Below are 13,664 nucleotides of genomic sequence, written 5' to 3' on the forward strand. Positions count from 1 at the left end.
CTGCCCCATTAGAGTTTAAGCCACGGTATTGGCGGCGTTATGTCGACGACGTGCTAGAGATAGTAAAAGAAGGACAAGTGCAAAACTTAACCGACCATCTGAACACCATAGATGAAACTGAGAGCATAAAATTTACTTTTGAAGAAGAGAAAATGGCCAAATCCCATTTTTAGATACACTCATTGTTAGGAAACCAGACGGATCAGTTAAGCTATTAGTGTACCGCAAACCGACGCACACTGATCAGTACCTTAATTTCAAATCAGAACATCCTCTCCACCAAAAAATGGGTGTGATCAGAACATTATTCGACCGCATGAACTCTGTAGTAACAGAAACGGAAGACAGAACCCAAGAAGAAGAGCGTGTACGTGCAGCCTTAAAAACTTGTGGCTATCCAGATTGGGCGATGGACAGAGTCAAAAACCAAATGCATAATAAAAACAAAGATGCTGAAAAATCAAGATCAAAGAAAAGTAAGACCACTGAGGAAAAGAGCAAGGGTATGGTGGTCATCCCAGACGTCAGCGGCCTTTCGGAGCGTATCCAAAGAGTCCTCAAGAAACACAAAGTTGACACGGCTATGAAACCCCACCGCACCCTCAAGCAAATTTTAGTCCATCCAAAAGACAAACGGGAGAAAGCAAAAACCGGTAACTGCATATATGAAATTGGTTGCAAGAATTGTGACCTCAGTTATGTAGGAGAAACTTCACGCATGTTAGGTACCAGGTTAGCTGAACACCAGGCAGAAGTCAAAAAGGCGAAAGTGAGAAAAAGTACACCGCTCTGAACGTAAAGACATCCGAAATGGAACAAACAAAATCAGCAATTTCAGATCCGTTAACGGGCAAACCATGTTATAGACTGGGAAGAATCTAAGATCCTTGGACGGGAACACGATAAAAGGTCTAGAGAAGTGCGGGAAGCAATGGAAATAAGGAGACGGGCACCAAGACCCTAAACAGAGAGGAGGGCACATACCTCTTAAGTCACGTCTATGATCCACTACTGAAGTCTGCAAAAGAGACTAAGGAAAACCGAAATCACTCAAACTTGTTTGCCGGGAAAGTGGATCAGATGACCATATCAGTCATACCTGATGAAGTCCTCCGACGAGTAGGACGAAATATTGTAGTGAGTATTCACTTGGTTTTGTCAAACAAAAAATCCAAAATGTTTATTTGTTTCATACGTTACAATGTACTATATCATTTTTCACCGTGATGTAGAAGTGATATCAGTGTGCATTTCATTTCGCACAGCCTCAAATCGCTAGCGTTCGCTCAAAGTGCTGGCGTGCATACGCTTAAAGATGCCGCATATAGGTGCGCAGGCAAAACAGCTGCTTCAATGCATTGATGTCACTGGCACATCAGAATGAAAAATGGTATAGTTTCATTGTGCTTTTTTAAGTTGAAGTAGTCGACTAAGGTGCTTTCTGGCAGTACTCCATGTTGTGCATGAAAACAGGAATATTGACTGCTCAGTGCCAGAAGTGGGTAAGTGCAATAGCTGCCCTGTGAACATTTGGCAATTTGCACATTTATATAGTATATTGTACTCTTCTACACATTGCAGCTATTGTCTTTATCCACTTTTGGCACTTAGCAGTCGATATGTGCTTTGTCTTGTTTTTATTCATTTGTTATCTTTGCAAACACCCACATACAAATTTGATTTTATCAATTGTATTCTCTTTTCATTTCCACATTGCACAGGTTCCTTCACTATTTGGACTACAGCGGCATAGGACTAAAAGCTACAGACTACTTGAAGCTTGCATCGGCGTTGGATGTGCAACCAAAGAAACTCCCACAAGAGGACTCATTCCTGAGTACTATATAAACAATGTTACATTCAGGTCTTTGGGTACCAGTGTGCCTTGAGCCATAAACTGTACTAAGCTTGCATCAGCATTGGATGTGCAGCCAAAGAATCCCCCACGAGAGGATTCCTTTCTGAGTACCATATGAGCATTGAGCAATGCTATTAAGGTGTTTGGGTATTCCTTTGTATTCTTAAGGGACCAGTGTGCCCTGAGCCACAAACCATACTTAAAGCTTACATCAGTGTTGGATGTGCAACCAAAGAAACCCCCACAAGAGGATTCATTTTTTTTTTAGTACCAAATGAGCAATGTTACTTCCAGGTGTTTGGGTACCAGTGTGCCTTGCCACAAATCATACTTAAAGCTGGCATCAGCATTGGATGTGGAACCAAAGAAACCTCCACAAGGGGACTCATTTCTGAATACCATATGAACAATGCTTCATTCAGCTGTTAGGGTATTCCTTTGTATTCTTAGGGACCAGTGTGCCTTATACTGCAAACTGTACTTAAGCATGCAACCATCATTGGTATGCAACCAAAGAAACCTCCACAAGAGGACTCATTCACTCATTCCTGAGTACCATATGAACAATGTTGCATTCAGGTGTTAGGGTAATTTGTATTCTTTGGGGGGCCCAGTGTACGCCTTGAGTCACAAACCATACTTAAAGCTTGCATCAGCATTGGATGTGCAACCAAAGAATCCCCCACAAGAGGATTCCTTTCTGAGTAGTGAGTACCACATGAACAATGTTACATTCAGGTGTTAGGGTATTCCTTTGTATTCTTAAGGGACCTGTGTGCCTTATACTGCAAACTGTACTTAAAGCTTGCATCAGGGTTGGATGTGCAACCAAAGAAGCCCCCACAAGAGGATTAATTTCTGAGTACCAAATCTTACATTCAGGTGTAGGGTAATCAATTTGTAATCTTAGGGGATCAGTGTGTAATGAGCAATGCTACATTTACGGGTTAGATAGGGTATCTCTTAGTATTCTTTGGATACTAGTGTGCCTTCAGCCACAAACCATATTTAAAGGTTGCATCGGCATTGGATATGCAACCAAAAAATAAACCCCAACAAGGACTCATTTCTGAGTGTTAGGGTAATTTGTATTCTTTGGGGGCCCAGTGTACGCCTTGAGTCACAAACCATACTAAAGCTGGCATCAGCATTGGATGTGCAACCAAAGAAACCCCAACAAGAGTACTCATTTCTGAGTACCATATGAGCAGTGCTATCAGGTGTTAGGTATTCCTTTGTATTCATAGGGGACCGTTGTGCCTCAATCCACAAACCACACTTGCTTGCATCAGCATTGGATGTGCAACGAAAGAAATCCCACACTTCAAAGGTCAACAAGATCACAACCTGATAGAGTCACTCACTCGCTGAAGAAAGATGGAGTACCATCTGAAAATTCCGAGGTAGGAATTAATTCCTTGTGTTTGGATCAAAGGTTTAAATCAAAATCAAAATCCCACACTTGTTTTTACTATATTCAATGTGTATTCCATTTGTATACCCAGGGGGCCATGCTTCACTGTTGGATGTGAAACTACCACATGAGGACTCGTTTCCGAGTACCCTGTGAACAATGCTACATTATTATCAGGTATTAGGGGCCCAATGCTTGCATTTACAATCGATGTACAGCTGCACTCAAAATGGCCAATGTTTTTGAACTTGCAATTGAACTTCAGTTTCTGTATTTCCCTAAAATAAATATCCACATTTTGAACATGTACATGTAAATAACTGTAGAAACATAATTTAACCTAATTTTGAACAAAAGTGGCAGAACTATTCAATAGTACCTTTGATGTGAATACAAATCAATAGAATTTTGTACCTATGCAATATTTTTGAAATTCAGATTTTTCTAAAATGTAGTAAAAGAATTTTTATACAATACTGTAAAACACAAAACCAAAAGTAGAATATTTTGGAGCTGTAAATTTGTATGGATTTGAAAAAAGTGTTAAAAAGATGATACTTAGGCACCAGAAACAAATTTTTCGATCTTTGGGTCGACCAATGCTTGGCTTGTTATTAATGAACTATCAACTAATTAATCAAAATTAAGGCTTAATTTAAATTGGTCAAAATCGCTACAGGTACAATTTTTTTTACTTTTACAAACCCTGATACCAGGATACTGTGTATTTTGCAGCCCTGGTCTGAAGCTTGGAAACTTTACTTTTTCCAAACAAATTTTTGCTGTTATAGTAGTTGAATTAGAAATTATGTAAGTGATATTCAAATGCTTACTTGAATAGCCTGTGCTGTTATAATAGGAATGAGTTACAATTTATTGTGTTAAAATAAAAATAAGTAAACTATATATTATATATAAGGGAGCAAACCAAAAGATTGATGAGCCCTAAAAATGGGCTGTTCTAGTTGAAATCCATACACCCCCAGACGACATGACCTTAATCTCCCACACAGGGAGTGTAGATTTCAAATTGAGCCACCCGTTTAGGTAAGGCACCAGAAACAAATGTGTTCGATCTTTGGATCGACCATCGATTCTGCTTCGATGATTGTTATTAATGAACTACAACTAGTTAATCAGAATTATTGCTAAATTTATATTGGTCAGTATCACTACAGGCACAAATTACTATTTTATCACAATCGAATATAGTAAATTAATTGGTTTCAATAATAATAAGGATCGACTAAGCATTGATGGTCGATCTAACTAATTTGTTTCTTTTGCCTAACCCCATTTGAAATCCACACTCCATGTGTGGGAGATTAAAGTCATGCATTGTATAGGGGTAGGGGTGTATGGATTTCAACTGGAATAGCCCAAAGTAGCTAGTTTTTAACAAAGTTGACCTCCCTCCCCTTGTGCAAGATATTCAAAGTGGGTCAAAATATTGATATTTATAAGAGTATTTATATGGGAAATAATATCAGTATTTTAACCCTCTTACTCCCATCCTAACCAAACTTGTTTTGTTAAGCTCGGATTGCAACGTTTGCACAGTGGACATGAGAGCATATCAGACATTTGCCATAAAATTTGTTTACAATGTATATTGCGATTTCAGAAAAGCAAAATTATTTGATATCAAAAGGACATCCCTTGTATTCAGAATGCAATTTGATATGTTTGATGTGCTCTCAGGCCCCAAAATACTGTGCAAACATTGCTATCTGAGCCCTTAAGGGGTGTATTGATCTTTTGTTTTGTTCACTATGCTTAACAATGTCACAATTTATGAATTGACTAAAAGTTTGTTTTATATTCATTCACAATGTTGAATTGTGAATATTGAAATATTATAAATTGTGATGTTTATATATATAAAATAAAGCAGAAAATAAAACAAAAAGTATAATTATACACATTGTGAGTATTTGTAAATTATTTGTTGAGTGTTGAGTGACAGTATAGACTTTTTAGTCAATGTAAAATATTTGATGTAACATTTCTATGTTATTTAATCTATTCCCATTCTATTTCCAGTAATGTTTTAAGTTCTAACGAATGTTTGACGTAAAATCCAAAATATATTTCTACCAGATATTCTACATATGTGTGCATCCATATCAAAAAGATGCACTTGTCGGCTGCTACATGTGTCTCATTTCACATAATAACTAGGAATAAATATCAGACTCATATCAAGTGTAGGTCACTTCAAATCATCCCCAAGTCAAATTGTATGAGGAATGTTCTCTGTATTCCTAACCCATGTGACCTAGGATGATTTGAAGAGACCTCCACTGCGGAGATGAGTCTGGTATTTAATCCTAGCTATTATGTGAAATGAGACACATGTAGCAGCCGACAAGTGCATCGTTTTGATATGGATGTACACATATTAGATTTTAAGTCATCAAACATTTGATAGAACTTTAACATTACTGCAAATAAAATGGGACTAGATTAAATTTATGTAGGTCATGTTATGGCAGTTGTCAAACATTTGTAGTTTTGCAAATTGATATATCAATAAAAATATTTGAAAAGCATTTTACAGAACTTGCCTATATTTGGATCTACTTTTTTGGATATTCCTGCAAATATGCTGGCAGGCCTGGTGTGAATATGTCTACACCAGAAAGTAAAGAAATTACTTCAACTTTCATAATCGATATTATTAAGAGTACATGTTTGATAAATATGTACATGTATTCTTAAAGGAGTATTTTGTGATCCTAGCATCCTATTTATGTCATTTTTCATTAGATATCCACGAAAAAACCTATTCCCAAAATTTCAGTTGATTCCGATTTTACGTTCATGAGTTGTGCATGATTATGTGTATTACACTGCTCCATAGACAATGCATTGTAATTTCGTTCTGGTGCACCAGAACGAAATTCAAATTTCACAATATCTTTGCTAAACGAATTAATCTGCAAGAAATATTTTGTACATAAACATGTAGCCAGAGGTTTCCAGTGATATCAAAATCTCAACTTTTTTTGAGAAAAGTGGGGGGATGAGGCTGTTGATCACGAAATGCCCTTTTAATAATATCATATTTTGTATAATTATAACAAAATAAATTACATCCAATCAGATGACTCTTGTTTGTGTCCACTGATTATTTATTCATATTGCATATTAACATGGTGTATAAGATGTATAAAACCAATATACACAAATTACAGGTGCATAATCTAAGTCATGATTATATACTGTGCCAATAAAGTATCCTTACACTTGGAAAAATAATCACTTCCAAACTGAACAATATTGGGGTAAATTTTTTTTTTTAATAGATGCCCTATTTAATCCTGCACATTATGACACCACATTCAATGTGACTTCAAGAAGCAAAGTTACAAGGATTTGATTAGACGAAGGTCCAGTTTTAAAATTGACAAACTGGCCTATTCAGAACTCCACAGACTAGATATCTGGTTTGAGAGTGGCGAATGGCTAATTTATGCGTTTGGCTTTAATTAAGAACAAAAGAACACTGAAACGAAAGAACTGACAAATAAAATGAAAGTTATGAAAAGTACAGAGAAGCAAAAACTGAAATAAAAACTGCTTTAAATAACGCTTCATTGAAGAAGCTGTGATGTCTCTTTGTTTCGCTTGTTGGAATCTTTTTGCGCATTGTATAGGCCAGTTTGTCACTTTTAAAACTGTACCTTTGTCTATTCAATTGCTTGTAACTTTACTTCTTGAGGTCACATTGGATTCAATGTGGTGTCATAATGTGCAGGATTAGATAGTGCATCTATTTAAAAAACAAATTTACTCCAATATTGTTCAGTTTTGAAATTATGATTATTTTTCCAAGTGTAAGGATACTTTATTGGCGCAGTATATATTCCAAATTCTACCATGTGCATACAAATGTGCCAATCTGCCACAAATAGGCTACTCAGATACTTACTGAACAAGCAAAATGTTTATACCACAGTAAGAATTTCATTTGAATCAATACAGCATGACCACCGCATGTGTGACGTGGAAGTGAATCCAACTCAACTCCTGATTGGTTGGTATTTCCACTGTTTTTGATTGACCTGATCAATATTGAGGGTTCAGAACCAGAAAGCCTTGACTCACTGACCAGATCTCACAAAATGAGCATAAAGTTGGCAAAATAACTTTCCGAGATATTCCACTTCATACCAAATATGTGACCCCTCAGCACAACTGAGCCGGGATGTTGCCAGTGCCACTATTGAGATATGCTCCATTGAACTTAACAATAAACAATAGGAAACAAAGGATTTATTGACTGTTTTATTGATTTTTCACTACTTAAATGTCATAGACATGATATACATCATTTTAAAGCTAATTTCAAGCAGAATATTTTGGTTGAATATCTCAAAAATGATGATTGGCGACTTCAGGGCTCAGTTGTGCTGAGGGGTCACATATATTAGGATGGCTCCATGCGTTGGTCTTCAAAAATCAATATTTCCTGCTGAATTTCTTTTGTTTCTGTTGCTTTTTTTCATGATTAATGGACTATCTTCTATAGTGCTAATTTTCGGAGCAGGTGATTGTGAGTAATGCTTGTTTCATACTTTTGTGCTGCTTACCGCTGAGCGGCGTGACACACACGCATCGCAGACAAACGGACACAATCGAAGCTTGTCATTGGTTAATAAGTCTTGCCGCTTGCCATATCGGCATGGAAGTATGACGGGGGCATTAAGGCTTTCTGGCTCTCAACCCTCGATATATTAACCCTACTCACAAATCAAATCAAGTTCTTACTGTAGACAAGGGGTTCTTGATTGGGTGCATGGGGATGTGTGGCTGTGAATTTGGTTACAGGTCATTGTCTGAAGGATCATTTGTCCAAAACCCAATAACTTAGTTGTAAACATTAATCTTAAAATTCACTAACCTCTTACCTACATGTAAGCCCTAACTCTAAACATAACCAAAACTAACAATTACCCCAACTTAACCCTAACAACTAACCCTAATGCGGGCCCTAATGCTAACCCTTACCCTGCATGATCATCACCTAAAATAGCCTAACCCTAAGTTTAAAATCCGTATCGTACTAATGACGCTTTGGACTAATGGGGCTGTTCCCAAGAATTAAACTGACTCTGAAAATATACCAAATTTGACAAAAAAGACATGCACAAAATAATATTCTGGACTCTGAAATGATGTAGCTACATGTATTAAAATATGCCGATATTTGTGCAAATTTTGGTATAATTTCGGGTCACTTTTTTGTCAAATTTTGGTTTTAAGTCTGGTCATTTGTCAGAGTTCCAGCCACACATCCCCACCCAAACTAAAGTTGAGACCCCCAAATTTCCAGTCATTTTTATATTTTAAATAATGTTCATGTAAAACTGACAATACATTTCCTTCAGATATTTGATGTCAAATATAATTGATTCTGTTCAATAAACCAAGGCAATTGAATACCTGAGTGGAAGAAGGTTTGACCCATCATTTTATTGCCAGCAGACTGTTCTTGTGTGTGAAAAAATAGGGCCCAAATCCGCTCTCTAAACTATGGAGTTGGGCCTTTCGTTCACAAATATTAGGTTAAAGAGGAGTTTCGTTTATCCATGAAATCTGCTTTTCACTACAATACATTTTCTAATTTGTGCAATTAATAAATAATTACCAAATTTCTATAGCTATTTCATAACACATCTGCTTACAGAACTAGCACTTGCAGTATATTAGTGGAAGAAGGGCCCAACTCCGGCTTGTATTAAGACCTTTACCATTGCAATGGAAGCATCATATATAATTTCACATATATGTAATGATGTATGCTCATGTATTAACCTTTTGGTCCCCTGAAGATGAAAACATCCTGTCTTTAAAACTTTTCAAAAATATAAGTTTTTTCTTAATATCTCAAAAACAATTTTGAGTTGGGTCCTTCTTCCACTCAGGTATTCAATAATTTATGTACAGAAATTTGTTTCAGTATCATAATCAATATAATTAATAAAGAATACAAAATTGAGGTAGTAATATTTACAAATTTCCCCAAATTAACCAATTATTTTTAGTGGATATACCGAGGGGGGGGGGGCACTTGTATTCTGAGGACGTTTTATGTGATGCGACCAAGCTTATAAGTCGTTGGTCATATATGTGACATGATCAAGGGGAATGAGTCACATGTTGACCCTGGTCGAAAATTAGTTTTACATAGGTTCCTAAAGAGGACATTTAGAGCTTTCAGAAACTGAAAACCCCATGTTGATACGAGTTTCCTTTGCGAAGTTACGTCAATTTATCAATTGCTGAAAACAATGTAAAACAAAAGAATTTGAACCCTTTCTTTGCCAATATCTCAAAATCAATATTAGCGACGAGCGACTCATTTCCCTTGATCGTGTCACACATATGGATTTAGAGATATAGCTAATAATAGAATTACACTTCTTTTGTATTTTATTGTTTTGAAAAACACTAATGGCTATGTCTCTGGAATTGTAAGTCCAGTTATGGGATTTTCATATAATTACATATATGCTCTGTTAATGTTACATACAATGAAAAACATTTGATATTATCCTAAACAAGACTCATTTCATTTTTCATTTAATCGCATCACATTTATTCACATATAGATTTAGGAATGTTTCCACCAATAAAACACATCAATGTCTTGAATTTTTGTAGAAGAGCATTGTTTTTTTGGGGGACACCCCATTATTGCTGAGAAAAATAAATTAGTTATACAATCATATTTTTATTTAATTCACTTTAAAGGAATATGTAATTTTTTTATCAGAATAAAGTTTATACAAATTCAGGATAGGAAACTGCACCATGTGGACATGAGGACACGGATACCCTGACCAATTATTAATAATAAAAAATGTATACCCAGCACAGCAGGGATTAGTAGTTCAATTACAAAATTCAAAAAAATATTTCTTTTATGATTTTAAGCACCATTATTTACAGTCACATGATCTATGTGCAATTAATCAACATTGAAAATAACATAAAGCAAATGTCACTCATAAAGATACATTATAAAGAAATGTCACATATTTATATCATATTACACCATTTAACTTTAGCTGCTTATCTATAGCATGATCATCCATAATACCCCCATTACCGTTATTGTCTGTAATAAACGCTCCCCCTCTAATAAATGCCCCCATCCAATTTTCAAAAAAATTGACAAAAACGCAAACATTTCCATTCCATCAGTCATGTCAGTGATGATCACTAAATTGCATGGACAAAACCTATGACTTAAATAAACTTCCATCCATTTCATTGCCTAATTATGGTAGAGTTTCACTGAATTTCATCAGATTCTTGGAGGAGTTACCTGAATGGGTGCATGGCTCCATTCCTGAATGGTGGCTCCATTTAAAATCTATACCCCCCTGTGTGGGAGATAAAGGTCATGTCTTCCACAGGGGGGTGGATGGAATTCAATTGGAATAGCCCAATGTTCCCCCTAACTTCCACATTAACCCTTCCCCTATCAAATGTTTCTGAAAGTGAAACAAGACCTCCAGTTGACCTTTATTAACTTTGCATGTGAGCATAAGCTTCATTCCTCCCTAAAATAAATTGATCCTTTTGGCATCATTCCATATTAAAACTCACATAGTTTTATGATAAATTGTAGCTTAATTCAATGTCGGCAGGTAGCATGCACATGCCCTGCTGCTTTAGTAAATGATCATTATTACTACATTCTTTCTTAAATTACATATACTCAGTTTCATTATCAATGTTTTATACACAGTTCAGTCACTTCCATACTATACATACAAATTTAATATGACATAAAATTTGGAATTAACATACCCTAAATTTAATACAATTATTATGGTTTAGAATAATAATCCAACCATAAATTAATTTACCTCCCCGCACACATAACACCAGATTTGAATTAATTCCCCTCCGCACAAACATACTTCACACACAAATAAAGCTATGTAAGATTCCTTTTTAAAAATATCCCTCAAAGTGTATATATAGGCCTACTTCCCGAGCTTATTTTATATACACCTCCCTTAATCTGTGTTCCTATTAAAGCCTATTAAAGTTTCTTTGTTACCGTTGTTTTTGAACATGTGTAATAATCAGACAAGAAAGTTTTCAGCTTTTCAGCAAATTTCACTTTTTTTGTTGCTCAAATTTAGATGTTTTCTTTTATTTTCAACCCAATTTGAGCTCACCCAATTTCACAGTTTTTCAGCTTTTTTTGTTGTTGAGAATTTAGTTATGGCTCTTTTCACTAAAGGTCAGTTTCAGGTTTACATACTACGGAATATTCACATGCAATGAAGAGAGGGCAGATTGAGAACATATTCCAAGTAAAAAATATTTTTTCAAATCACTTTACAGGCCAAACAATAGCAAGTATTTAGGATTTCCCTGAAACTGAATTTGATTGTATCAGGTTTATCGGGTCCAATAACACCATGGATTTGATACATCAAAGCCATTTCTTATTATTTTAAAACTTAAGTTCCATTTTCCCGGTGGCATTTTCCAGGATACAGTCCTCATTTGTTGATGTAGCCATATATTACATTACAGTACCACGCTGTTTGTAAGGACATGGCAGCACAGCAGGTTTGCAGAATTGCAGGTTAATATACCATTTGCCTTAAAATCCGATGATAATCATGCAGGTTTAATATATTTTTGTTCAAATGATATAACATACTTTGGTCTACTTCATATAAATAATTACAAATGAGACTAATAATAATAATAATAATTCTTGGATAAGGATAATTTTATGTTGTCAATAAGTTATTTTCAATACTTATATTACAATCCTTTAGAATGTCAAGGTTCAGTGTTCACAAAATAAATGAATCCATATTTTTGGTTAAATTTTGAATGCAAGATCATAAATTAAGGCACTCTTTACAACACAAACTGATGTTATTTTGAAAAGTAATTAATTAGTCTTAATTGCTTTTAGCTTATTAATTACTTTTAGCTTTTAGCACTTAGCAGTAAGTATATATGTGATGCGATCAAGCAAAATCAGTCATAAGTTGAAAATACTTATTTTGAGATATAGTCAAACAAAGGAAATAAGTTCTTCTCTTTCCTATTGTTTTGGAAACCCTTCAACAGCTCATATCTTTGGAACAATTTGTCCAATTTCCATGGGGCTTTCTGCAAAATGTAGCTTTGCAAATGCTTTATACATAAAAGTAGAATTTAATGAAAATTGAATATTCCCTGACTTCAGACTGATTTTGCTTGATCACACCACATAATATAAATATAGGTTTTCAAATGACATGTTATGGGCTTGGTTACTTGAAAATGTAAAGAGAATATATGAAAGTACTATACTAATCATGAAAATTTTACATGAACAAATGTGGTTTTTTTAAAAACATTTGTGGCTTATTTGCAAAATCAGCACAACTTTGGTTTACAAAATCAGCACAACTTTGGTTTACAAAATCAGCTCAACTTTGGTTTAAAGAAATTCATGTACTGAATCAGATCATGCAAAGGAATATCATTCATCATGTCAAAAACAGTGGCAGCGGCAGGGGACTTTGGGGGTGGGGGGGGGGCAAATGCCCTAAGTCAGAACTCTTCCCCCAGTAAAACCCAAAATTACAACCCCCGCAAAAAAAATCACATTGCCACCCCCCTCCATGCCTCCTGAAAAATATTCCTGGCACTGCCACTGGTCAAGAAGATTGCTCCACAGCTCCATCAACTCAGTTACATGCATTGTACTTTTTGAATTTTCTCTTACATTAATGTTGCACATGATGTTACATAATCTTATACCGAAAAACTATGCAAGAGTGACTTGAATATGCCTACATGTAGCTGATGTAAGGATCAAACAATATGATCTTATTTGGTCCAGTTGATCATGCAAATAAAATGTAATAACAATATTTTCTGTTCTCAATTAAATTTAAGGGAATCATTTTTGGTTTAAGTTTCTTCCCATATTCACTTATTTATTCATTACATTTTGTAAATTTTCAACTGAATTTGGGGTAATCATCAAAAAATCCATAAGAAACTCAGCACACACAATGTAACTTGAGGTTGAACTTAAACATAGTTATCCACACGATACCAATTGCTTTTAGTCTTAACATTACTTTGCATGGGGCTATATTATACTTATAGAAGGCACCCTGGCAAGATACATTACATACATGTAAGTTGATAAAGCATTAAGTTTTATGTATCTTTATAAAATTACATATTAATCAGAGCAGAGCAACTAAGGCCTACAAAAATTGTTTGACTGGCGTGACCCGACCGACCCTAAAAATAGGCCAGACCCTAGACTTTTTTCTTACTTTTTTGCAAAAAATAAAATATGCATATGCAATTTACAGCTTAAAATGTGTGTAAAAAAGCCGATCG

The 13,664-nt window shown here is 35.3% G+C and overlaps 1 protein-coding gene across 1 annotated transcript in view; it reads left to right on the forward strand.

Moving 5' to 3' along the window:
• The window catches only part of LOC140163820 (uncharacterized), a 45,626-nt gene extending 40,416 nt beyond the window's left edge, over positions 1-5,210 (forward strand). The window contains exons 19-20 of the mRNA XM_072187136.1: positions 1,722-1,976; positions 2,597-5,210. Of these exons, the coding sequence (XP_072043237.1) occupies positions 1,722-1,848 (127 nt within the window). The 3' untranslated portion in view covers positions 1,849-1,976; positions 2,597-5,210. The remainder of the gene's footprint in view (positions 1-1,721; positions 1,977-2,596) is intronic.
• The last annotated feature ends 8,454 nt before the right edge of the window (positions 5,211-13,664 follow it).

Source organism: Amphiura filiformis, chromosome 11 (assembly GCF_039555335.1).
Source record: "Amphiura filiformis chromosome 11, Afil_fr2py, whole genome shotgun sequence".
In the NCBI taxonomy this organism is placed as follows: Eukaryota; Metazoa; Echinodermata; class Ophiuroidea; order Amphilepidida; family Amphiuridae; genus Amphiura; species Amphiura filiformis.